This window comes from Rhinolophus hipposideros, assembly GCF_964194185.1.
Source record: "Rhinolophus hipposideros genome assembly, chromosome: 11".
Classification (NCBI taxonomy): domain Eukaryota; kingdom Metazoa; phylum Chordata; class Mammalia; order Chiroptera; family Rhinolophidae; genus Rhinolophus; species Rhinolophus hipposideros.
Genome location: NC_138057.1, coordinates 24,111,874 through 24,137,395, shown reverse-complemented (window position 1 = coordinate 24,137,395; position 25,522 = coordinate 24,111,874). Strand labels below are relative to the sequence as shown.

The window sequence follows — 25,522 nt, the reverse complement described above, 5'->3', positions numbered from 1 at the left end:
TCATCAGATTAATTAGTAATAGGACATTAATTTTTAAAATGCTTTTTAAAAACCAGTATATTAATTCTGCCATGTTCATTTGAAGGACTGCAGAATTTGATCTATTGAGGCTTTTTCAGGTCAACTTTTTAAGACAGTGAAGATACTCACAATTCACCTTTTAATTATTCCTAAATAAAGGACCCATGCAACGGCAGCCATATGCAACCAATGGCCACTATTCAATCTCCAGGCATCTGGAATTCAACACACAGCATGGACAGCTGGTGAAGAGCCTCATCCTTACAGACCAGGCACCAAGTCTGTGCTACTCATTCTTTTCAAGTATGAGGAAGACGTTTCCACGGCCTCCGTGTTATCTTTCATTGTACTGACTTACCAATTCAATGCCCCATTTCTCATTGTCAGTGGTGCCTAAGAAGCTGGAGCTACAAGTTTGCTTCTAGGAAAGAAAAATGACTCACTATATTTCTTTACTACAAGAGTGGAAAATGAACTGATGCAGCCATCTTTTGCATATTTTGTAATTTTATTAGTCAAATCAGATCCCTTTTTGATCAACTTGTATGTGAGCATAAGAACAATTGACAAGCAGGCTGACTCTACTCCCATTAGTGAGCTGTGATAATTTTGCTTTCTATTTTCTTTTATTTAAATTGCTGACCTGTTTGTTCAAAGATGCCAAGACATCCACTTTCAAAATTGGGATGTAGTATTTTAGTGACTGTAATATGCACAGCTAATCTTTAGAGTGAAAGAATTTTTAGTCTTCCTTAACTAAGTCTCATCCATCTGTACATTCAAAAAAGTACCCACTAGTGTAGGACCCTCTACCAACAATCCGATTATTAAGCATTTAATGATTATTGATGAGAATTACAAGCCTATATGGACTTAGTCTCTGGGGCCTCATGAATTTTGAGAAAGAAATGCTGAATGCATTGTACTCTCAAAGTATTGTCTTTTTTCCTGTAGGGTTCCCTCCTAGGTTTTCAGAAGCCACGCACGCACACACAAAAAGAGCCTCTTTCTAATGGCAGAGAAAAAAGGAGCCAGTGGTGGTTCTAATTGGCTGTGTAATTTCACATAGGAATCTCCAGAGCATGGGGATTTTCTTGCTCCAGGTAAGAAAGCAGAAGCTCTGAATTTAAGATACAGTATGTATAATCGATGAGGAGCGTGCTAATTCCTCCTGTCTGGAACTTGATCCATTCTACTCTACCAATCTATGCACAGCAGCTCCGGTTCTAGGAAGCTGGTAGTTTGGATGAAGCCAATTGAAAAATTGTGTAATAATTCCTTGTGTACTTACGAGTATTCTAAGCGAAGAAGGAAATCATTTGAGTTATTGGTATGTGATATGTAAGTTCACTAGCTAAATCTCTGACATTTAAAATGTTATGGCCATATGCTAAAAAGCATGTACCTGATGTGCCATGATAGGCAAAATAAAAAATAAAAAAATTTTTTTAAGTTGAAGTCTTATGAAAGTGCCGGTAAATTACATGTGCGTAATATTAAGCTTTGAGATGTTTTCTGCCTCCAACGCTGTGTGACTGTTTCTCACAATGACATAACCTACAGTAATGTAAACATGCAATTATCTTACAGAGGAGGCACTGATTCAGTCTGCCTTGTGAAGGGACTTGATTCCTATAGGAATGTTCCAATAAGTAACAATTATCTAATCTCTCTTTGGGTGATAGAAAAACTTTGCACACTGTGTTATGTTGACTATTCAGTGCATTTTCGATGTATACCTTGAACAAGCAGGCATGACTTATTATTTTTATTATAGCTGTTTACTCAAACAATTAAGCTTCTCCCTTTTCAAATGTGACGCACTGATTGAATTTGATAAGAGAGAGCATGTGATAGCCAGGCCACATACATGCCTGCCAGTTCCACATAAATGAGAAATCTCCATCTGGTTGGGTAGCTGGAAAAATTGCCTTGTTTTCCACCTTGGATCAGATATCCAATGGTGCCTTTGATGGACATTTCTCATTTCCTACAGAAATACTTACTGGTTGCTGTAGGTGAAGCTGCCTCACCTTCAGTGGATGTAGTGATGGGTTTAGTATCTGTCATGGTCAGGGTCACAGGTCGCACTGCACTGGGATGGGGAGAGGGTGCCAAGACAGGAGTGAAATGGCCAGGCACTTTCCCTACTACTTGACCACTGCTGTTAGGCTACAAAACAAAAACAGAACGCCGGGTGAAGCAATCCAAAATGCAGTCATCTTGTCCAACAACTCCACTCAGCACACAGCCAGGTGGACCCTGCACACTATGTGTAACCGCCATACATCCCCTCTCCAGTTTGGGTAAAAGAGGTCAACCAATGGTTAGTAGTGACACAAAGCAGCAGCATTTCAAAGAAAGTCTTCACCTTCAAAGCACTTTATATAGGTTAACTCCTCTTTACAGCACCCCCAGAGCCAGGAAACTGATCCTTTCATTTAGTAGGCCAGAAAGCTCAAGTGCAGACTTAAGTGCTTAGCCCAAAGCTAAAATGGACGTCCTTGCTGAGCTAGTGAGAATTAGAACCAATGCTTCTTTCCTGCTCTTCAATTTCTACAATAAGTTAGTTTGGGCTTTTAGAAAACAATTTTCACCTAAATGATGATTTCACTGACACAAAGAGACAAGAATATCGAGGCGATCAGACACATCAAACAATAATTTCCATCATTTATAGTCAAGGCCCATTCTGCATACAAAACCTCTAGCTCTTGCTCACACACAGGTACATTCAGACACACGCATCAGGCAATTAATTTAGATTCTAGGAGCTCCACTCAACTTTTGATGATTTACTAATACAAGCAGATAGAATGATATTTAAAAATTTATTAAATTTCAGATCCACACAATGATATAAAATGCTGAACTTAGTCTGACCTTCCACCTACAAAGAGAAGATTTCCAAAGTAAATTAAAATGTGCTGTAGTCAAGCAGAGGGCAATTAAATATACTCTGTTATTTGAGTTACTCTTCCATTGTTGGGCCTGGAGAGTTATACAAAACATTTATTGTTGACATTTGTGGAAATTAACTGAGAAAATCCCCTGGGCGATGATAGAGAAGATATTATTATCTAAGTTTTAGCTCTGGGTACAAAAATAGTATCCTTGGTAGGAGACAAAATCCTAAGGGTACAGTGTTTGAAGAAATACTTGAATGTATTTTTCTAGACAGAGAATGCTATTTTTAATTAACACTCACGTTGGAATTCTCCGCAGCATGGTGTACATAACAATTTGCTATGAGGGTATTCTCCACAAATATTTAGTCTTTATAATCAGCACTGCTAAAAGCAAAGAAGCAATGGAGCAGAATATTTATCTAAATACCTGCACAGAAGTTACAAGCAGACATTTCTTTAGAGAAAAAGAGGAACAGCTAATAACACTTAAATACTGTAACTTAGAGACATGAACTAAGGCTTTGGTTGGGTTCCTCAGAGGACACATTATTTATTCTATAAAGAAAATGGACTTCTTGAATATCCTGACTATTCATCATGAGTAATTTTAAGTATTTAACTTTATGTCAGGAAAATTGACCAGAGTTTCCCTCAACGGAAGCCTATGAGAGTTATATCTTTAAACTAATTTTGTTTAAAATAGTCCATTAAATAGCACGACTGTCTCACTCTAATTGGTGCAGCAGCAATGTAATTAATCTCCAAATTTCTGTGGGGAGCAGAAGGCATCTCAGTTGCTTGATTTAACAATCAAAATTAGTGCAGTGCTGGAAGATATGGGGAAGGCACTGTCGACTACAGGTCAACAAGTACTCATTGTTCTCCCATTTTTAGAGCTAAAAAGGTGAATATCAAGAGTCCTATTTTGAAACACAAATGGTTTTGAGGTGGAGTTAAAACTCAAAGCAGAGATAATGTTCCTCCAAAAAAAAAACTCTGCAGTTTACTATAAAGACCCATTTTTCCTTTCAAGACTATAAAGTTTGTTTTTAAAGTACACCATCAACATCTGCTTATTTGAACATTGCAAAAGGTTGCTTTATACATCTCACTCAAAAAAAAGGACCAGTCTCATTTCATCATTGGTGGTACGCTTGGTGGTAAAGCATTTCTGTATACTGTGTTCACCAAAACAGTTTGACAGTACCTACCTGAGAGCACGTGACAGAAATGTCAAGAAATGCTGTGACAGAATATTATTATCTTGCCCATTCTGCAAGCTGTGTCTACTGGAATTGAATCGACATGAAACAATAGACGTTTCACTTAAAAATAATAATACAAGCAACAAAGAAAGAATTCCCAAGCCAACACAGTCAATTTTTCTGAAACTCAAGATCACAAGAATGAGCGGGTTATTTCTTTTCAGTTTTCTACTAGTTCAACAGATGAAGCTATACCACAAAGCTTCTTGTTTAACGCTGTTAATAGATGAACTTTCATACTGTAGATATGGAAAGAAAGAAATCTCATCTGAAGATGAAGTTGAACAGCATTAGGAAAGGATTATCCTACTTAGTTCATTGCTCCTATTATACAAAATCCTGAGAGGGGATTTTTTTTTTTTTTAATTGAGATGAGAGTAAGATGCTTCTCTGAGAAGTTGGATCTTTACCTTGAAAATATGAAGAAAAACTGAGAGCAATATAGGCAGATTATCACCTAATATGTCCTTTTAACTTATAAAGAAATTGAAATATACGTAAAACAAGCACTGAATAATTAAAGAAATGCATAACACTAAGGGCCTGATTTTAATTTGCATAATTTTTCCCCTAACAGTCCCTAATTAAGACATCAGTTAAAAAAAAAAAAATCCAATGGAACTCTAAGATTTTCCACACTGAATTAACGTTAAGGACTTTTAATGGATGTCTTAATTAGACTTTGTTATTCATGGAAATTCTACACAAATTAAAATCAGACCTTGTGTGCACTGTTCCCAGCTGAGTCTAGCAGAATGCTCTATGGACCTGAGATTTTTGAATCCATGCTCTTGACAGCAAATTTTATTTCTAAACTGATGTACTGAGATCCCACTGTTTTACTTAGTAAGTGGTATTATACTCATTAAAACAGCTACATCATTTGGATATTTTCTTCTAAAATACAAATAGTTTAACTTCAAATTCAAGATTCAAGAATGGTGTACTTAGTATTATTAGTCAATGGAGCTAAAACTACAGGTAAGTAGTCCAAATGGTGCTAGGCATGCTGTTATTCAAAACAAAATATTCAGAAAGGACCATTTGCTTCCTTTTAACAATCAAATTAAGACTGAAGGATTTTCGGTTTTTGTTTTTTTTTTCAGATTTTACTTTGTTAATTCTAAATTAATATGCATATACCGTGTTTCCCTGAAAATAAGACCTAGCCGGACCATCAGCTCTAATGCGTGTTTTGGAGTAAAAATTAATATAAGACCTGGGATATAATATAATATAATATAATATGACATACAAATACTATAAATATTATAAATATAAAATAATATTATATTAAAATAAGAACAGGTCTTAATTTTTGCTTCAAAAGACGTTAGAGCTGATGGTCTGGCTAGGTCTTATTTTTGGGGAAACACGGTACTATTTACTGGCATTTTAGTAACAGAATGTTTCCAAAAATCCCTCAGAACATAACAGGTATCATAAAGAGTCTTGGAGGAAAAGCAGTAAAGCCAAATACCAGACCATCAGATCAGAATTGCATTACAGAGTTTGGATAGTTACGATTATGGATAGACCCAGTTTTGGCACAAAGACTGTCTACTCGATTGTGGAAAATCTTCTTACATCAAATTCCTATGAAGCGACCTCTCCGTAGAAGAAACCACATGTTTAGAAAGTGAAAAAAACACATGAGTCACTACACTTGTACAATGAATCCCTAAAACCACTGCACAATGTTTACAAAAAAAAAAAAAAAAAAAGATACTTCTGGTAATGTCACTCATTATTAAATGTAGTCATGTCTGTGCAAAGAATATTCAAGTAGTCATCAAACACTGAGAATGTTTACATTACCAAAGCTTATTTTAATACCTAATAGTTAGTCTATAAATACAACTGTAAGTTCTTTTGTGTGTGTTTATTTTAGCGCATACCTTGCTCCTGCCTGAAATAAGCACTTTGTCTCTGTGTCAAGGCAGGTATTTCAGAGGTGTGAACTCCAGCTCAGAGCTTTTTTGTCAATGTACTTGCTGCATAAACTTTCTCTTCAGTCAATAAAAATCCAAACACATCAAACCAAAAACATCTTCACAAATGTGCCCCTTTGGGGCAACACACTTCCTACCTGTCATTCAGCCACCTTTAAATAAAAACTTACTGAATCACCAAGAAACTTCCTGAAGATGGATTTCAAAAGCTTGATGTTCTGCCAGACATACTGTCTGAGTAAGCGCCATGTCTTAGCGTTAGACCTGTTCCATCTCCCTTAGGCTCTAATCTTATTTTCTCTCTCATGTTTACCTGGCTGGTTTGCGGACTGGATGGGTCATAAGAAGGTACATAGTTCTTCAGAGTATCCTGAGGATTCAGGTGGGGCGGATATCTGATTGTTGGATGAGAAAAGTAGCTCGATGGGGCTGGAGGAAGAATAGCTTGTGTTGGAAATGGCAACGGTGAGGGTGGAGGTGGAGTTCGAGTTGAGATGACTGCAGAAGATAGAAAAGGAAAGATTGGCTCATTAGCTGTCTTCCTTAATGCTCCATACTGACCCTAAAGAATGCTGTGAAATTATAAAACCGAAAGCTATTCATTTTTCCCCCATTATATAACCAAACTCTCCTAAAATAGCAGTTAGTCTTTTATTCTCAATGTCAGTACTGCTAAGCACACACAGATACAACCCACTCTAGGGAAAAACAATCTTGCTTTGGAGATCTATGAATGATTGAAAAAGGAAGTTTCTCTTTCACAGGTGAAGCCAATGTTTCATAAAACATTACTTTCAGCAAACTTATTCCCCATCAAAACATACTCTTTGATTGGAAAGTCTTTGTCAGACCAAGTTACATCATTAATTAGAGATCAGGGGACCCGAGGTTTTCTACCAAAATTCAAAACAGAAGTGTAATGCAACTTTAAATAATTTCTCTATACATCCTAGCTAGCAGTTGGTTAGAATGGCAGCTGATAACTAATAAGCAATAATGTCCCAAGTAATGACCTGATCATTGTACAAATGCTTATGAACACTTGAACACAGAGCCTGGCAACTCTTTCTTCTAATAAAAACGTTCCTTTCATAATGAATAAAAACTCTATTCTTGAACTATTTTTTTTCCTACTCAAACTTTTACTACATGTAGCTTAAAAGCTATTATTCAGATAAGACCAAGAATAAAACCCGCAGAAATGTGAATTTATACTTTCATATAGGCATATTAACTTACCCATAAATCACATATTTTATAAAGGGAAACAATATATAAAACATATGTAATGGGGGCAATCTTTAATGGTACTGTAACTTTTTAACATTAGTATGACCACAATTTATTGTTTAGTGTTTGAAATATAATTAAGTTTGAAAAATGGCAAAATAATATAATTGCATGATCATTATCTGTATAATGTTGAGGGAAACAATCATATAAGTACAAATTAAGAGTACCAACCGGTATGTGTAGAAGTGAAGATTAATATGTTTCTATTTAACATTTCTATCCAAACCATAGGAAATTACATGATAAATGTTTAGTCTTTTATGAGACAATGAAGCAAACAATAACAGAAAAATAAATTCTTTCCATGACCTATCAATGAAAATCATCTGGAAGGAATAATTTATCTCCAACTTTGTAATTATGTGCAAAAAAAAAAAAAAAAAAAGACTTTTTAAGGGATATTACTTATCTTCCCCAAAGAATGTGGAGGGCACTCAGAATCTTCTGGATTATTGTCACAATGCAGATTCCTGGGCCTAACCACAGGTCTACTAGATGAGGCCCTCCAGGAGTGAGGCGCCAGAAAGTACCTTTTAAACCAGTGCCTCATATAATCTTTCCAAACATTGAAGTTTGAGCATCCTCCACAAGGAGATGCATTGCAGAGAGCAATTATAAGTTTCTTAAAACTCCTTATTGAAATGTCACTTTATTTAAGAAGTATTTATTTTCAGAAGTATAATTTAAGGAAATAAAAACACTAAATTAAATTGGCCATCTTTCCCCTTTGTGTCGAAATGCTCTTAATTTCAGCTCAATTCAACCACCTCTGTACACAAACCCTTGAAGGATATTGCTTATTATTTACATTGGTTATTATTTATATCTCATTTTTAAGTTTTGAAAGATTATTTAATAGTAATTGTTCTTTAAAGTGCAAGTGTGAAATATTAGATTCTTTTTTTCCTGTCTAAATTAAGATATTAGACATAATATCACGTGTAGTAGCCCACAGGAAGGATTTGTGTATGTCAAATAATTGTCAAAGAAACGTACCCTTTTAATTTTTTCTGATTAATTTGACTCCCAAATAAGTAGTTAAATATTGATTTTTCTGTACAGAAAATAGCATATACAGAAGTACTGTCTATATATCTGAATGCCTCTGGAAATACTCTAAACTCAGTGACATACTGAAAATTACATCTTTTTCTTGGTTAACTATATAGAGTTAGGACCAACCATGAAGCTATAGTTAACTATGTATCCCATATTTCTAATTTCTTGTGATTATAATATTTCCAACAAAGGTAATTTAAAAATATATACACATACATGTTATTTAGTAGTATGGTTTTGAAAATCTTTTCTCACATATTGATTTAAAAAAATATGTATTTGATCAGATTGCGACCCTCCCCTCCATTGGTTGAGAAAATATGGTCACCATAGCTTTGATTAAAAACTTTTGCTCCACCCCTGAGGGTTTGGGCTTTGCAAACAAGAGAGAGGCTTCTCCTCTATGCTTCAAACTCCTCACCACTGTGTGCAACTCCAGGTATTCCGGGATGATGGTGCTGGGGGAAAGTGCTCAACCTTGGGGAAGAATCCTGTGGAGATGCAGAGCTGAACAATGGCTTTTCAGGCTTCTTCATAGTAGTCGGAGAAGACATATCTGCAAAGGAAGAGGAAAAACCCCAAGCTTTAAGACTTTCTTAAGCTCTAAGTTTCACATTAACATAATAAGAGATTACATTTCCCAACATTTTATTATTTTTGTGATTTTGGCTCTCTTACAAAATACATATTGAAGGTCAAAGATTCAGCTATGCCGGAGCTTTGAAATATGTGTCAGAAACAATCGCCATTGCTTCATTAAAATCACCATCAGAATGATTCCTACTACTAAATAAATCTTGAACTTCTGAAAAACTAAGTATCATGTTTCCTTTGGCCCCTTGGTTCACATCAAGGGCTTTTTTACCTCAGTATTTCATGATTAGATTTATACAATTCAGAGGTTTGTCTTTTGACCTGTTGACTACACTGGGGGAAAAAATAAAGGCAAACGTGGTGCAGATGTGAGAAACAACCTTTGGGTACACTGGTAAGTATATCATTGATTTAACATCTTTTATGGAAAACTCATTACTTGTTTAGCAAAACAAACTACATTCCTTAATTTTCTCATTCTGCAACTATTTATTGGGTTCCTCTTTGCCAAGTAAAGTGAGGATGTTAAGAAAACTAAAAAGCAATTGCTGCTGTAGGAATAGTCACTCCAGTGAAGAGGAAAATGGTAAGAAAATGGTGATCAACAGTTAAGAGGGAGAACGTGTGTGGAGAGCAGAGGCAGTGTGGTATTTGCTTCTACTTCTCCAGCCTCACTGTTCAGGTTAAAAGAGGTGCGCCCAATGGTGTCATGTTTAAAATGTGGATGGGGGTGACATGTGCAGACACAGGATATGTTCCCAAAAGGGGCTCATCAAGTACTCTAATACAAACAGTCTGGGGAGTGGTGAAGAACACATAAAGGAAGGGAGTGAGCGGCTGGCAGGACCCACATCATAAGACGCCATGGATTTTGGGTATAAATGTTTGAATGTTTACCCTGATGGGGGAATGCTACTGATGGGTGAACTACGATCACATTTACAGATTAGAGCAATCCCTCCGGAAACTGCATGGAGGATGAATTAGCAAAAATGGAGACAGCAGCCATGGCGAACACTTAAGAAGACAGATTAATTAATATATTCATCCATAAATATTTATTGAAGGCCTAATTTATGCCAGATACTGCACTAGTTGCTGGGGACACAATAGTTAACTAGATTTAGTTTTAGCCTCTATAAAGCTTAAAATACAGTGAGGGCATATGGACAAGTAAAAAGGAAATACAAAACAGTGTAAAAAGTGCTATAATAGGAGAAAGTAATCAGGGTTGCATTCATTCAACCATTCTTTCATTCCACAAATATTTCATGCTTCCCAAAGATAGATCACGAGAGCTTGAAGTTAGAGTGGAGATAGAGCTAATGCAATAGATTGCTAAACAGAATTAATCCGATTCAATTAATTACTGACGTAGAAGTTCGTCACCTTGGGTGACCAAAAGATTGTACCACGCAACCTGTTTTTAACACCTTGAGTAAGGTTGATTTTTATAAATGTATAGTAAAATGTTAAGTAACAAAAGTAAGTTACAAAGACTCATGTAAGCTACCTAATTTATACTTTTATTACCAAAATTTTAAATATATACACAAGTAGAAGAGTAATGGATGCCCATACACTCATCACTTAGCTTCATCAATTATCAATTCATCGCCAATCTTATTTCACCCTTACGGCATCTATACTTCCTCCCCATGTATTACTTTCAAGCAAATCCTAAGCATCATATAATTTTATCCATAGATATTTCAGTTTGTATCTCTAAAGAAAGGAAATTGTTATTAATAGGAAAAAAAACCCAAATTTTATCACACAAGAAATATATATTAATGTGAGTTTTTAATTAAGGATTTTTTACATGAGAGAAATAAAGACTCCATGATGCTATTAACACAAGAAACTAGTTATCATTATGTTTTATCATTTTAAAAACTATCTAATCCCTGGTAAGTTTCCAAGGAAATTAAATATGTGTTTATATAGCACACTGGTAATTAGAAAATGGTTCTACTATAAAGACAGTAGACCTCGCAGTCTACAAAATAATTACAGGTACATTAGTAGCTATAAGCTACAATTTGTGACTAACTGGTTATCACTAATCTATTGGAACTTTGATGAGTCAGTGAACCATTTCCTTATATGTTTTTCAAAAAGAAAAAAACAAAGAAAAGAAATTGTTAATGAAACCATAGCAATTAATGCCGCTAACAAAAAAGAGAAAGTGCTAAAACCATTTGAAAAATAAACAAAGGGAAGTTCATTTCAGCTAAGTTACTTTGAAAATGCCAAAAATAATACTTAATTTCACTTAAGACTTATGTGATTTTAAAAGTTAATATACAAAATATAGGTTTTGAGCTGATGGAAGTTAATCATAGACTCATAGATTGTTAGAGATAAAAAAAAAAACCGTTCCATCCCTCACTTTATAAATGATGTAATAATTTTCCCTCCCAAATTTTTAATTTAAAATTCACTCATAGAAAAAGAAACTGGTTAACTTTCTATTGACACTTACGCTTTTCCTGTGCTTTATTTGAAATATAAATTTCACATAATATTAACCTGTGTAAAATCAGTTTCTAAAGACCCTAGTGTAAATAATAAAGCATTTACTGTACATCATTTAAAAACAATTAAATATGACCATATCTTGGGAAGCAGAATAACTGTCATTCTAGTTATGTCATTTCTGGAGAATATCAATCAGGGCTATTGTAAGGCCTTGGCATTTTCTTAGTCAAAATGATACATTTGGCTTTATTAAGTAGTTATTATAGGGTCATTTATGTTTCCAGTTCTCTTTTAGGCATGCACCTTCATGTTTGGACCACACAGAGGAATTATAGAGGTCAATACAGCAGAAATAAAATAAAATTTATTCTTCAAGTTGTAACAGGGACCAAGAACTGTCTTTTCATTAAGCAGAAAAATAACTTACAATGGTAAAAATAAGAATGGGAAGGTCCACTGGCCATACTGAAATGATTTTCTTTAAAAACAGATAAAGAATGGTAATATTAGAAAGTAGACTTAACTGCATTTCTTTTCCCATTAAATGAAATTAATTTGGGGCCCATTAATCAAGGAAGATACACTGGTGCACACATGTATATGACACTATGCTAAGTAAGTCCTTAGAAGCACACAAAGTGAAACTCCTCTCAAAGGGGAAAAAAAAGAAAAAGAAAAATCCTTTCTGGGCTGAAGAGGCAATAAAAATAAAAGGTCAATTATCTGGAAGAAGTAAGGGTAGAGTTCCTAGCTATTACATTTTAACCATGAATCAAACTAGTATAGGTTTGATTTTAATTTTATTTTCAATGTCTGCAGTCTGATAGACCTCATGCCAAACTGTAAAATGATATCATTTCTATTTTTAATGCACTCCTACACTACAGGGGAAAAAAATGTTTGAGGAATGACTATACAGGAGAGATGGTTTTAAGTGACCTTTCTGTGGAGAAAAACAAATGTCATGCTTTTACCAATCTATTGTCCCCAAAGCAGGAAGAATAATACATAAAAAGATTAAGTTGAAAATAAGTTGAATAATAATAAAGCTGAATAATATATAAATATATAATAAGTTGAATAATAACATACATAATAATGCATAAGTTGAATAATACATGAAATAAAGAAGTTGAAGAGAGAGGCAAGATGATAAGAAAAGGATTAGCTGGTGTTTCTGTCGGTGGGAGGGAGGAAGGAGTTCTTGGTTGCTGATGAGAAAGAAGGAAAGGCCAGTGGGAGCTTGAAAACAGAAAAAGAAATTTAAATATGATTTAGAAAGCAACAATTTATAAATGAATTCATCTTAGAAGGGAAAAACTTTCCTAAAGCTCTATTTTAGGTTCCCCTAAGGCCTTTCCACTTGTACCTTCTTGAATCAAGAATTTCCTGTCTAGTTCCCTTTCCAGGCCTTCCTCATCATGCTTCACAATAAAAACTGTAATTGAAATCATCTCCTTTAAATAATATGTTCCTCATTTTAAGATCTACAATGGCATCCCATTTTTATATAAACTTTTCCTTATCATTGCATTTTATTTCAACTTTAGCTAAGTGAATTTGCTTATGGACTCCTGGGGATGGAAACGACCAGGAAGAATGTATTTATAACTCTGCCCCTTTCTTTGCTTACAATATTCCCTTGGGACAGAACATTATATGTCTCTCTACCTTCTTATTCAATCTACAGAACAATATTTATCCATTGAACAAACTTGATTAATTTTCTCCATAAGTAATCCTTCCTAGGAAGTTTGGAGGTCTAGATTCCCTAAATGACCTTGTGTTGGTATCTTATATTACTTGATGGCTTTTTCATTAGTATTTTGTACTTGTTTTATTTAAGGCATTACATACGCATGTGTAAATATTTACATATACATATATGTAGCATGTATAGCATATATATGTATGTATATATATCCATAACATATATATATGTATATATATATATATATATATATATATATATATATATATATATATACGCGTTTTTTTAGGTTTACTAATGGCTTACCTCCTACAGAAGATAATTTTATCAAAGACACAAGCATGTAGAGGCTGAAAGAACCTGCTACTAAGGAAGAGAATTAGAAAGCTCGGACTGAAAGAATGTAGAAGAGGCAAAGCAGACACTGTCTTAGGCAGTTTATTTTAGGATCGCTTACGTGTTAAAGAAGCTGTATGGTAGAATGGCAACTAGTAGGGGAAGAGGAGCAAAACAGCTACAGTCCTTATATTTTAAAATGCAGGTTGCATGGATAGATACCAGCAGATGAGAAGTAATTAAATGTAAAGCAGAGAGGGAAAACAAAATCAGTCACTGAGTTTCCAATAACTGAGGAACTATGGCGAGTCATAAAGTTGAAGCTGATAAACAAGACCACGTGTCCCCTGTCCTGTTGATGCTTACAGTTCAGCAGAGAAGACAGACATTAAGTATCAAAATTCATTAAATAATTGCAATTGTGATTACATTAGATTATAGAAAGGATTCTTCTTAATGACAGAAGATTAGAGAGGCTAAATCTAAAAAAAGGAACGTTTAAGTTGATAGTGTTCTTCTTCAGTGTCTATATCTATGTTTAGATTTATAACTGGACAATTAGTTATGGCTTTAGAAACTAACTGCATAGTTAAATACATAATAGAAAAATCACCATGTAAGAAATAGTTCAAGGAGGCTACTCCTATAAGCTAAGTTGGGTCATTTAGACTTAAGCATACCTTTAAGTAAGTATTTTGCAAAATCTAGTTATCACCTTATTTTTTACCAGCTCTACTATAATTTTGGGGGGCACATCCTAAGTCTTGATGTGTCATTCTTTTCACAGTATCACTTCAAAGAGATAAAGGCTTAAGCAAATAAAGAGTTAGATCAACTCATCTCCCAACAAGGTAATTTCCTCTACAAAGAAAGAGTGTTGCTGTGAAACACAGCGTCTGTGCTCGACTCCTTGGCAGCTTGCACAAATGGTGCTCCAGATGTATATCTGTTCAAGTCAGCCCAAGGCAACAATTTTGATCAATTCTAATGTGATAAAATGCTGCAGGGAAAGTGTGCAGAAACGTGTTTACGTCAGCCCTTAATTAAACTGTTGTTCACTTCCAAAGAACCTTAGGAAACACTAATGAGACATGAGTTTTGGCAATTTCTTCATCAAAGCAAAGACCCCTTCCTTAGTCTGTAGCAGCCTGTCATCCAAGTCGCTCCCGGGATAAATGTCACATGGCACTCCAATCAGTTAGACACCTGTTAGTAGAACTTCAGTCAAGTCAACTAGTGATCTAGGGCAAGCTTAAACAGCCACCTTAACACCTGCCTGTCTGGGACACCTGCTCCTTTTTCACATAAAGTAGAGCGATATGTTAGCTTTTCCAATATGTTTGAATAGATTAAGGTTACAAATCGGATTTCTATAGCCTCTATAGAAAACATCATTTTCTTGTTAAAACTTTTTCTATTCTTCTTCCTGATAATGCCACTTACGCCACACAACTATTTCATATCACTTATGAAACAGCACACAAGAATTCTTGAATTTTTGGATTCCATTATTTTCAGTATAGCATAACATTAAATTTAAATATCTTAACTGGGCCATTCCTATGATCTAGAAAAATCTATTTCTATCTGTTTAAAAAAAAAGCAAAATTGCCTCAAAATATTTTAAAAGTTCCATCCCTTTTCATATTTCTATGCTATCTTTCTCATTTATATGCCATACTTGCAAACAAGTCTAAATGAACCCGTATAGGCACAAGTCACCATTTGCTGGCTTCTTTTATTTTCCAGTATCTAAAGTATGTTTTATTACTACCATGTTTCCCCGAAAATAAGACCTCGCCGGACCATCAGCTCTAATGCATCTTTTGGAGCAAAAATTAATATGACCCGGTATTTGTATTATACTGTATTGTAAAGACCCAGTCTTATATTATAGTAAAATAAGACCGGGTCTTATATTAATTTTTGCTCCAAAAGATGCATTAGAGCTGATGGTCCTGCTAGGTCTTATTTTAGGGAAAAATGGTAAGTATTTGAAAAGCTATAATCATTGTGAAAAATATCTTTATTTTTTACACTATCAAGCTGCTGAACAGACATTACTGGATTCATTTTGTAAGATGAGAACTCAAGGTAAAATGAAAACAGTAGGGAAACTTCTGTTCTCTTTGACCCTTTGGCATGAGCATGATACAGACCAAAGAGCGAAAGTGCCTATGTGGGAACATTTAGCTTACAGACAGTCCAATGACTGGGATATGACAAAATTACATTCTATTGACCAGTATACTAATACCATTTATAGTTTTCTAGGTTTCTTTATTTTTCACAGGTTTTAGACTTTCATAGTTTTAAAAAGTTTTATAGATTTACAAAAGCTCTGGACATAGAAAAGTTCTTTGGAGGCAGAGACCAAACTCAGTGTTGGATGAAAGCAAAGGTGGTCAACACATCCATGACTCCACTGAAACTCTGTCAAGCAGAACAAAACACTGAGAGTGAAAAACACACTTGAGCTAAACTAGAGAATTTCTGTGTTCCATGAAAATGTTGGGGTGGAAGCTTGAAAACAACATGAAAAATGAAAAAACTATCTGCATAAAATCCTAATACTATTTAACATAAATGAAAAGCTACCCAATCTAGTGTGTGGGATTGCAAGAGCTAGAAATCTGATCCTTGTACTTCAGACCATAAATCCAGAGTCAGTCCTGAGACAAGGAAACAGCTTGGGCCCTGAGCCCAGTGGACACGGAGAAGGCAGGCAAGAAGATGCTTTGCCGACTAGTGTTAAAAGAGACCACGGCCTCTCTTCCTCTCTTTTTGCCTTGGGGTGAATCGTATTGAGGAGAGGAAAGTTGAGAGGTTATTTATAACTGTATAAACGTTATGTAAAATACCACAGTTTTCAAGCCTGGAAGATCCCAGCCCAAAGCTTTGATGTACTTATTTCTATAGGTGTTCTGGTGGAGAACCACACTGATCCTTCCTTGAGCAAGTTTTAACTACAGAGGAAGGGCTGATGTTGGGGAGGCACCCTGAGGAAGTGTGTCCTGGAGGGGAAAGAAAACAGACCAAGTTGGCTACACTTTTACTTGGCAGCTGTGCCCAGTCCCTGAGGTACCATCTCCATTTCCCCATTTCCTTCAGAAGAAAATGGCGCTGTCCTGGTTTACGGAGAGAAAAGTTGAGGTGTGATGCCCAGTGGTTTAAAGGAAATATCAGTGACAAAAAAGAGGTGCCTGGGTAGAATCACAAGGCCATAGAGACACTATTATTTAAATATATTTCAGAGGACATGTTTTAAAATTGCTTATAGAGAGAGCCACTTGCTACCTTTAAATATTAGACAGGACAGTGGAGTTAAACAAACCACTCAGGCACTGTTAGAGGGACTGTACATCGATAAGACCTTTGTGGGTTCTGCGCCAATATTTAGCAAAAGCCTTCAATATGGACATAGCACTTAGTAATTCTATAGTAGGAATGTATTGACGCCTTTAACAAAATTTCATTGAGCATCTACTTGGTGATTTTGTGTCAGGCATTCTTCTAAATACTGGGAACAATAAATAGAACTAGACAGGAACAAACTAATCAGATTTAAGCACAAAGATTTTCATGCCATAATGCTCACTGTATCATACTGTATCATATAAAAACTTGGAAGCTACCTAAACATCCATGAGCAAAGCAGACATTTAAAAATGTGTAGTATGCAGTCATTATAAAGTGGAAATTGACATGGCACAATGCCACTACATTATAAATGAAAGACAAAAAAGAAAATAATTTACAAAATAGCATGTATCCTATAAGGCCAGCATAGTATAAAAAAGATGCATATGAAATGCACAGAAAAAATACACAGAAAATAGACTGTCATACAATACAGCCCAATATTAACAGGGATTATCTCTATGTGATAGGGTTAGAGGTGACTTTCATTTTCTTATTTATATGTGACAGTGTATTTTTCCAAATCCCCACAAATAAGTCTTACTTTGTAATACAAAAATGTATAACACATATTGTGGGACGAAGAAAATATTGCCTAGAGATCCACAGAATTGTATAAATAGTTCCCAGTGATGGGTAGTGCCGGGTAGACAATATAGGGCCTTGTTACTGTGCCAAACATTACACTTTGAGAAGGAAATACTTCCCATTGGTCTTAGGAATCAGATACTGCAAAAATGTAAATTGAAACGCTTAAAGGTAACATTGGCAATTTAGTTGACTAATGACAAAACAATGTATTTGTGAGACTTTATAAGTGAAGAAAAGAGAATATCTGAATATCCTTTTCTAAGGACACCTCTACATGTAAAATTTTGCGATTGTGCAGCAAATGCTACTAAGTCCTTCCCACACAGTCCAAGTTAGCAAAAAGCTCTGCATGTTATGACAAGACATATGGACTTACTCCCTCTACAGTAGTTGGATGATGATGCCAGATGATTCAAAAAATAATTAGCTGCCGTGTTAAGAATGTATCTACACACACACACACACACACACACACACACACACACACATTTACATTTATCACTCTCTAAGATAACTGGAAAAATGACAAGCTACCTTAGGAAGGGATAAAATATCATCTTTGATTAGATTTCTCAACCTTTTAAAATGAAATCAGTTCTTTTTTAAAGGAGAAAATACGGTAGTCTTCATGTTAAAAAAAAATGAAACTTCTTACTTTATCACTGACTTACTTAATCTTCACTATCCTTGAGTATAATGTTGTATTCTTCAGCAACTTAAAACATTTTGTGACAGTTTAAGTCTCGATAGTGTATTACAACCCAAGCATAGTAGTAGGTAGCATGTTACCACAAGCCTCTATTTATCACATCTCTATAAAAAAAAAGTCTCCAGGCTACACCTACACCCAATACAAAGTTAAAGCTCAAACCCCTTTGAAGCTCGACATGACAAAAAAAAAAAAAAAAATCCTTTGAATGATGAAGAACAGTGCTAAAAGAGTGAACACTGAATAAATGCAAACTGCTTTTTAGAAACACTTAAAAATGCTTTTGTCCATTAGGCAATTTCATTTTAACAAACAATGATAGAGTGTCTTGAGTCAAGTCAGAAACCTAATTTGAAAGGAGAAAAAAACACCAAACAATTATGCAGGATTTGGAGTATATTTTAGTCGCTTATTAAATATTGGCATAGGTAAATAGCTGCTATTCACCATGCCTCTGGGGAAAACCTCTTGGCTATAGAGGCTTATTAGTGTTAAGCATCTGAGAGCCATGGACTATAAAATAAAATCAATACTGTAACCTTAACTGTAAAAGTCAGAAAGATACTGGAAGAGTTCTAATTTAACAAGATTACAGATGAGTTTTTAGAGAAGAACATTTGGGGAAAAGCCATACATTTAGAAACATTTATGCTACAAGACATCTCAAGGTTTCTGCTGTTACTAACGCTATTATTATCCACGCTGGTAACGGTTAGGGTTGATTTAACTGATGTGTTACTTTAGTGGATTTACAGGAAAGTCCTAGAAATGATCTGGAACTTATTTCAAATAAAATCATTAAACTGAGGTGGTAAACTAACTGCTTAGGAACAATTATGATTTGATGTGGTTTAGTGTGGTAGAGAAAAATTCACGAAAATTTTAAGGTTGTCAGTTCAGCAACTCAGTGCAAATATGATTCCTCTGCACGATATTCCATTTCTCTTAATGGAAAAGTAGTCAAAACTGGTATAAATTGTAGTGTTTAAGTTCAACCTAAATCTACATTTTTCCTCTAACAAACGTAAATGAAGAAAAAAAAACATTCTGTCAATGAAATTACTATGATGGCATATTTATTATCCTAATGGTTTTCAAAATCACGTGAAATTGATCAGTAACAAAACCTCTATTTAGTAATGGACCAATTACATTTGTGAGATAATGTCAATGAAACAGAATATTGTCACAGGATAATGGTCTCCTATTGCTACATCCCTAGTCATTTAGAGAAAATAAATGTTGCCGTCTGGCTGAGTCATTTATTTTCAAAGTAGGAGACACTGATCCCATAACAAGGTTCTGTTATAATAACTCAATTTCTATCAATCATTTGTTGCGCCAAAATGGTACAAGACAGGACATGTATTTGTAAGAATTGTGCATTCCTCAGGTATAAGGCAAAACACATGGTACTTCCAAGCACATAAACAGCCCAATTATTGTGCTATTCAAAGAATATTTAAAATAAACATTTTAAGATAATTTAGGAAATGAAAAACTTTCTGAATTTTCAAAAAGATCCATGTTGATAAAGCTTAAAGACTCATCCTGAAGATCTGCGAATCTACTTCAATTATTTTAAATCCAGAATATTGGAACACCAAGGAACCATAGTAGCCAACTTTGTTATTTCACAGATGCAAAAACTCAGAGGTTACTGAAATTAAGTGATTTGTCTAAAGCCACACAGTATTTACAGTTTCCGGATCACCTTTATAGTGCTGTAGGCATACGGCAAAGAATCAGAACTAAAAATATATATATGGCAGTAAATGTAAAATTAATTCTTGTATTTTGACATTTTAAACTACATGTCACACACCTCTAATAAAGACATTCCAGACTTCAGGATTTTTTATTAGCAACATCTTATAATTAAATGGAAAACAGATTCTTAACCTGAATCCAGCCCAAAGTCTGCAGTCACATATCCCTGAAATCAATAAACCCTTCAGATATTACATGCATTTACCTGTATTGAAATTTCATGTATTAGGAGGGGAAAAACCTGTAATAGAGCTTTTATAACTAGTTTGCAAAACCAAAAACATAACATCACAAGGACTTATTTGGAAGGCTGTACGTCGTAATAATGAGCATGGGTTCTGCAGCTGAACAAACAAGGGTTCCCATTTTCCTCTCCTACTGATTATCTGTGTGATAGGTGTCAAATTTCTTAATCAGGGTAGTGATCAGTTTAATGAGTTATAAAATGGGTTTTTTAATAGGGTTGAAAAGCAAAAATATGTGCAAAGTCTTAACCCACTCCCGAGAGGTAGTAAGTGCTCAATAAATGGTAGCCACAAATGGCAGAAGGTCCGGTTTTCCTCATTTATATATATTTGTTGAACAAAAAGATATTAACTTATGTGATTGCTTCAATAAATAAATGATTTAGTAAAAGGAGTTAATATAAAAGTTAATATAACTATTATAAGTTAAAAAGAGGCTGAGAAATACAAATATGTATGATATATAGCCCATTTTCAATCCTCATTTAAACCAAATGGCCTATAAAATAACCTGAGGAATATGGACATGAATTATATATTAGATGATATTAAGAAATTATTTTTATATTTGTTAAATTGATAATGGCATATTTGAGAAATACAAATATGATATATAACCCATTTTCAATCCTCATTTAAACAAAATGGCCTATGAAATAACCTGAGGAATATGGACATGAATTATATATTAGATGATATTAAGAAATTATTTTTATATTTGTTAAATTGATAATGGCATTGAGGTTGTGTTTTTTAAAAGTCACTGTTAGAAACAGAAGTATTTACAAGTAAAATGACATGATGTCTGGGATTCACATTAAAGTACTTCAAAAAACTGGGAGATATTAAATGCAACAAGATTGGCAAAATATTGATAACAGTTGAAGCTGGTAATGGAGGTTCACTTTATGATTCTAATTTTGACATTTTCCATAACAAAAAGCTTTTTAAAACTTTTAAAATCAAGCTTACACATTCAATTCAAAGCAGCTCTTCTTCACATTTATCCATTAAAATCACTCATATCTCCAATTTTTTTTTCTTTAGTTGAAAAACTTTTAATCATGGCACTAATATTAAGAGGCTGATTTTTAAAAAAGAAGACACACATTTTATCATCTCAAAATTTTGACAGTTCTTCCAGAACCCTGATATCTCATGAATTCACCTCTACTCTCCCATTCAAATTCTGTAAGGTCAAACAGAAACTTCCATGAAGCTGCCTAGGAAAACTGTCCATCTACCAAGACTTTTATGTAGTGTTCAAATTCTCCTACTCCATTTCTCCTACATAGGTAAGTTTGCAAATTGATTCTCTAGGTAGCTTGTAGGAAAACGGGGGTGGGGGAATCAGCTTTTAAAAGAAAAGATTTAGGCTCTGCTATTAATTATCTGGACACTGGACGAGACAGCCTCTCTGATCTTTATATTGCTTAGCTATAAAATAAATACCTTAACTAAGCTGTGCTAAAGACTCTCATAATGTGTTGTTTCCCTGAAAACTCAATTTCTCATCATATATGCTATTGTTAGCATAATAATTCAGAAGAAACTAGCTTTCCAAGCTACCTCAGAATAAACTTAAACATAAAACCAATGTGTCAAAGGATTTAAAATGAAATGTTTCACAACTCCAAGAAACTTTACATTGCACATTGGGATACTGAAGTATACTATCTCCCTTGGGTTTTCTATCTTCCTATTCTAGGCTATGTTCCATCGATTTAGAGATCTAGTATTAAGTAGCAAGTGTTATTTTTTTCAAACTAATGATCCATCGTGGTTTTTCTTCAAAATGTTGCATTTTCAAATCATTAAGGTTCTAGAGCACAGAAATATGAGTATGACTTTTCCCTATTAAGTAGCATTGGCTCTTCTAACACACACACAGGCTTGCCCCATCTAAACTGCTCTTCTTGATTAGAATACTGAAAGGAGCATAAATATGTTAATAAGTAGGCCATATGAGGAATTCTAATGAAAGCCCCCACTGACAGTTTATTGTTTTCCTCTTTGTTTGAAAGGTGCTCATCTTGTGATTTTCACCTATAGCAGTGTAGCTAAAATATACTACCGTGTTTCCCCGAAAATAAAACCTACCCAGACTATCAGCTCTAATGCGTCTTTTAGAGCAAAAATTAATATAACATCCGGTATTGTTTTAATATAAGACAATAGAATAGAATAGAATAGAATAGAATAGAATAGAATAGAATAGAATAGAATAGAATAGAATAATACCGTGTCTTATATTAATTTTTGCTCCAAAAGACCCATTAGAGCTGATGGTCTGGCTAGGTCTTATTTTCAGGGAAACACAGTATGGCAGAGGTGTCCCTGGAGTTTACTCTCTGATGGCATCGTGGGACATGGAGGTTCACTGCAAGTTCTGTAAGAATTCTTGATTTTTGATACTTTTAATAAGAAGATAAACAAACAAGCAAAACATTTAAAAATTGTGCTTAAACATTAAATTCCAATGATCTCTTCACATTTATCCATCAAAAATACTTGCATGTCTCATTTTGTCTAATTCAAAATTTGATATTTAATCCTTGTGATACAAACTCTAGGAATGTAAGGAATTGTTGGTATTGTATCTGGTCCCCAAAGTGAGCTTAAAAATTCTTCCAGGAAGATTACTAAGAGATTTGCCTTGCCATTTTCTAGGACTTCACTTACTGTGAATGACTCCCACAGAGTATTCAACAGTATTTGTGAAAGCTGCCCATTCACCTAGCTCCCACAGCTCTAGAGAAATCTTGAGATGATACGTAATTTGTCATACTGTAGTTTGGGCCACAGCACTGTTTTCCAATGTTTGAATCTATAAATTCTTGGATGGGAAAAAAAAAACACGTTCTGAAGTCACAAACTTAATGAACATATTCAGTCAATATATACTCATGGATATTCACAATCACAGCATCCAGTAGTATATTAAATATTCTACAAATTCATTCATTTAAAAAAAGGTTTAGGGAGGGGAGTGGTAGATGAGGGTAAATGGGATCAAATATATGGCAATGGAAGGAGAACAGACTCTGGGGTGAACACACAATGTGATATATAGATGATGTATTATAGAATTGTACACTTGAAACCTATGTAACTTTACTAACCATTGTCACCCCAATAAACTTCATTAAGAAACAAATAATAATAACAATACTCAAAAACAAAGTTTAAATTTTTGTTAAAACATAGTTTTCCAAACTTAGTTAAATGCTATTGTATCTAGCATAACTATTAATATTCCTTAAACTCCATTAAGAAATGCTGGTGTCTGATTCCAGTTCTATTAACATGCTACCACACTCTTAGTTACTGTTGTTTATTTCCTATACATGATTAAACTCATGATACAAGCCAGCATTAACACTCTCTAGCAGCCAGTGTTCCCTAGATGTCTTTGGCTCAATACATTGTATATTTAATACTATATCCTTACAGAACTCTTATAAAGTGCAAATTGCAATTTAGCACAACATTTAAGACTATCTTACAAATGAGAACATTTGCAAAATGATCAAAAATAAATCTCTTGGGCTTGCAAATATATTAAAACTTTAAAAAGACTAGCTGAAAAGACTTATTTATATGACAAAACTGTAATTTTTTAAAAAATACTGTTATTTTCTAGTACCCACAGTGACCAGAACATTATGATGCCTGAACACTGCCTATTTAAGAGTCCAGTATAAGTTATTAAACTACTGTTAAAATTGTAATTGCATACCAATACACCACTCAGTAGTGCTAGTTTTTGCTAATATATCAATTTATTGATTGTTGTGTAAAGATATACTTCTCATAGTGTTAAAAGTAAGCTAATTTTTAGGCATGAAGACATTCTTTATTCTCGGTGAACCACCGTTTTCCATAAACTATAAAAAATATTGTTTTTTTGTTCAGCAGGTCAAGGGTTGGAAACTTAATTTATTCATATTTGTGTGCCCAATGCCTAGAAAAATTCTTGGCAAATAATAGGCATTTGATAAATGTTAATTGAATCCCATTATCTCAAATCCTAAATGTGTAGAAATTAATAAAATTTTACTCCAAAAGAAAGTCTCTCTGAATTTACATTTTATCTAAGATTGCAAGTCGTTTAAATACTCATCAGACTGAAAAGCTGTTAAAATTTCTATTTAGAAACCCCAGATGTATATGACAAATATATTTACCATATCACTAAGTGTCTGCTAAATAGTGTTTTATATTCAGAGTTAGATGAATCAATGACTATTAAAATGGTAATGGCAAAGTGACAGTGATAAGGAATTGTGTCAAATTTTCAAGCATAATTATTAACATTATTAGTCTGTTAAATTCCTGGATATTGAAATACAACTAGATTTAGTCCCATAACAGTAACTTTAATTATAGGAAAAAACAAATACTCTCTTATTTTTCACATTTTATCAGAAGTTGCAAAAGATGACTCTCAATGATTTAAAGAAAAGAACATCAATTAGGAGTTGAGTCTCTGAATTCACTCCAGCAGAGAAAAAAATTAAGGTAAATAAGACCTCAGATGGAATTTTTTGTGGGGTAAGAATAAGAGTAAAACAAATCTTCAACATGCACATTGGTAAGCTAAAATGATTCTATAAATTTAACCATTAAAATCTAAAATTATGGAAAATAGTATCCAAAAAAGGAAGTTTTCAATAGAGGTAAAAGCAGTTTAAGACTAGAGAATTCATAGAGGACTAAGCCAAAAAAAAAAAAATTCTAGAATCTAGGAAAGGAATATAACAGTATCTGTATAACCCTTGTCAGTAGCCCAGTTTTCTTTTTTATTTTTCCACCACTTTTCTATGTATAAAAGAACATAAGTAAAAATATAAATATTACAATGCAGATGCTGACAAATGTAATTTCTATCACTACTCATCGGAAGAAGTTTTAGCAAATTGTTTAGATCCTTACCAAATATTTAAGACCATAAATGGTATTTAGTTTTAAAATGTTCATGTCTATATTTTGAAAAATTAGAACTAATTATTTTATAATCAGAAAATTGTAATTTTTTTGTTTTGAAAAGACAGAGCTTTAATTAACTATGTTTGTACTATGCTAAAATAAGAATATGTGTTTCATTAAGTTATTTAAAATTATATGAGCATTTGTCATTACATGAATCTAGATTTTGTATTAAAA

At 34.0% G+C, this 25,522-nt stretch overlaps 1 protein-coding gene across 9 annotated transcripts in view; it reads right to left on the bottom strand.

Moving 5' to 3' along the window:
* The window catches only part of NFIB (nuclear factor I B), a 213,540-nt gene that overhangs the window by 25,876 nt on the left and 162,142 nt on the right, over positions 1–25,522 (bottom strand). For 3 of the 9 annotated variants that reach the window (XM_081066981.1, XM_081066984.1, XM_081066983.1), the window contains exons 7-9: positions 8,921–9,055; positions 6,461–6,645; positions 2,028–2,193 (exon numbers count right to left, since the gene is read on the bottom strand). In XM_081066981.1, coding sequence (XP_080923107.1) covers positions 2,028–2,193; positions 6,461–6,645; positions 8,921–9,055 — 486 coding nt within the window. Of the gene's footprint in view, positions 1–2,027; positions 2,194–4,559; positions 5,361–5,733; positions 6,646–8,920; positions 9,056–25,522 lie in introns of those variants that run through there. The other 6 variants (XM_081066987.1, XM_081066986.1, XM_081066988.1 and 3 more) reach the window with 3 other exon arrangements.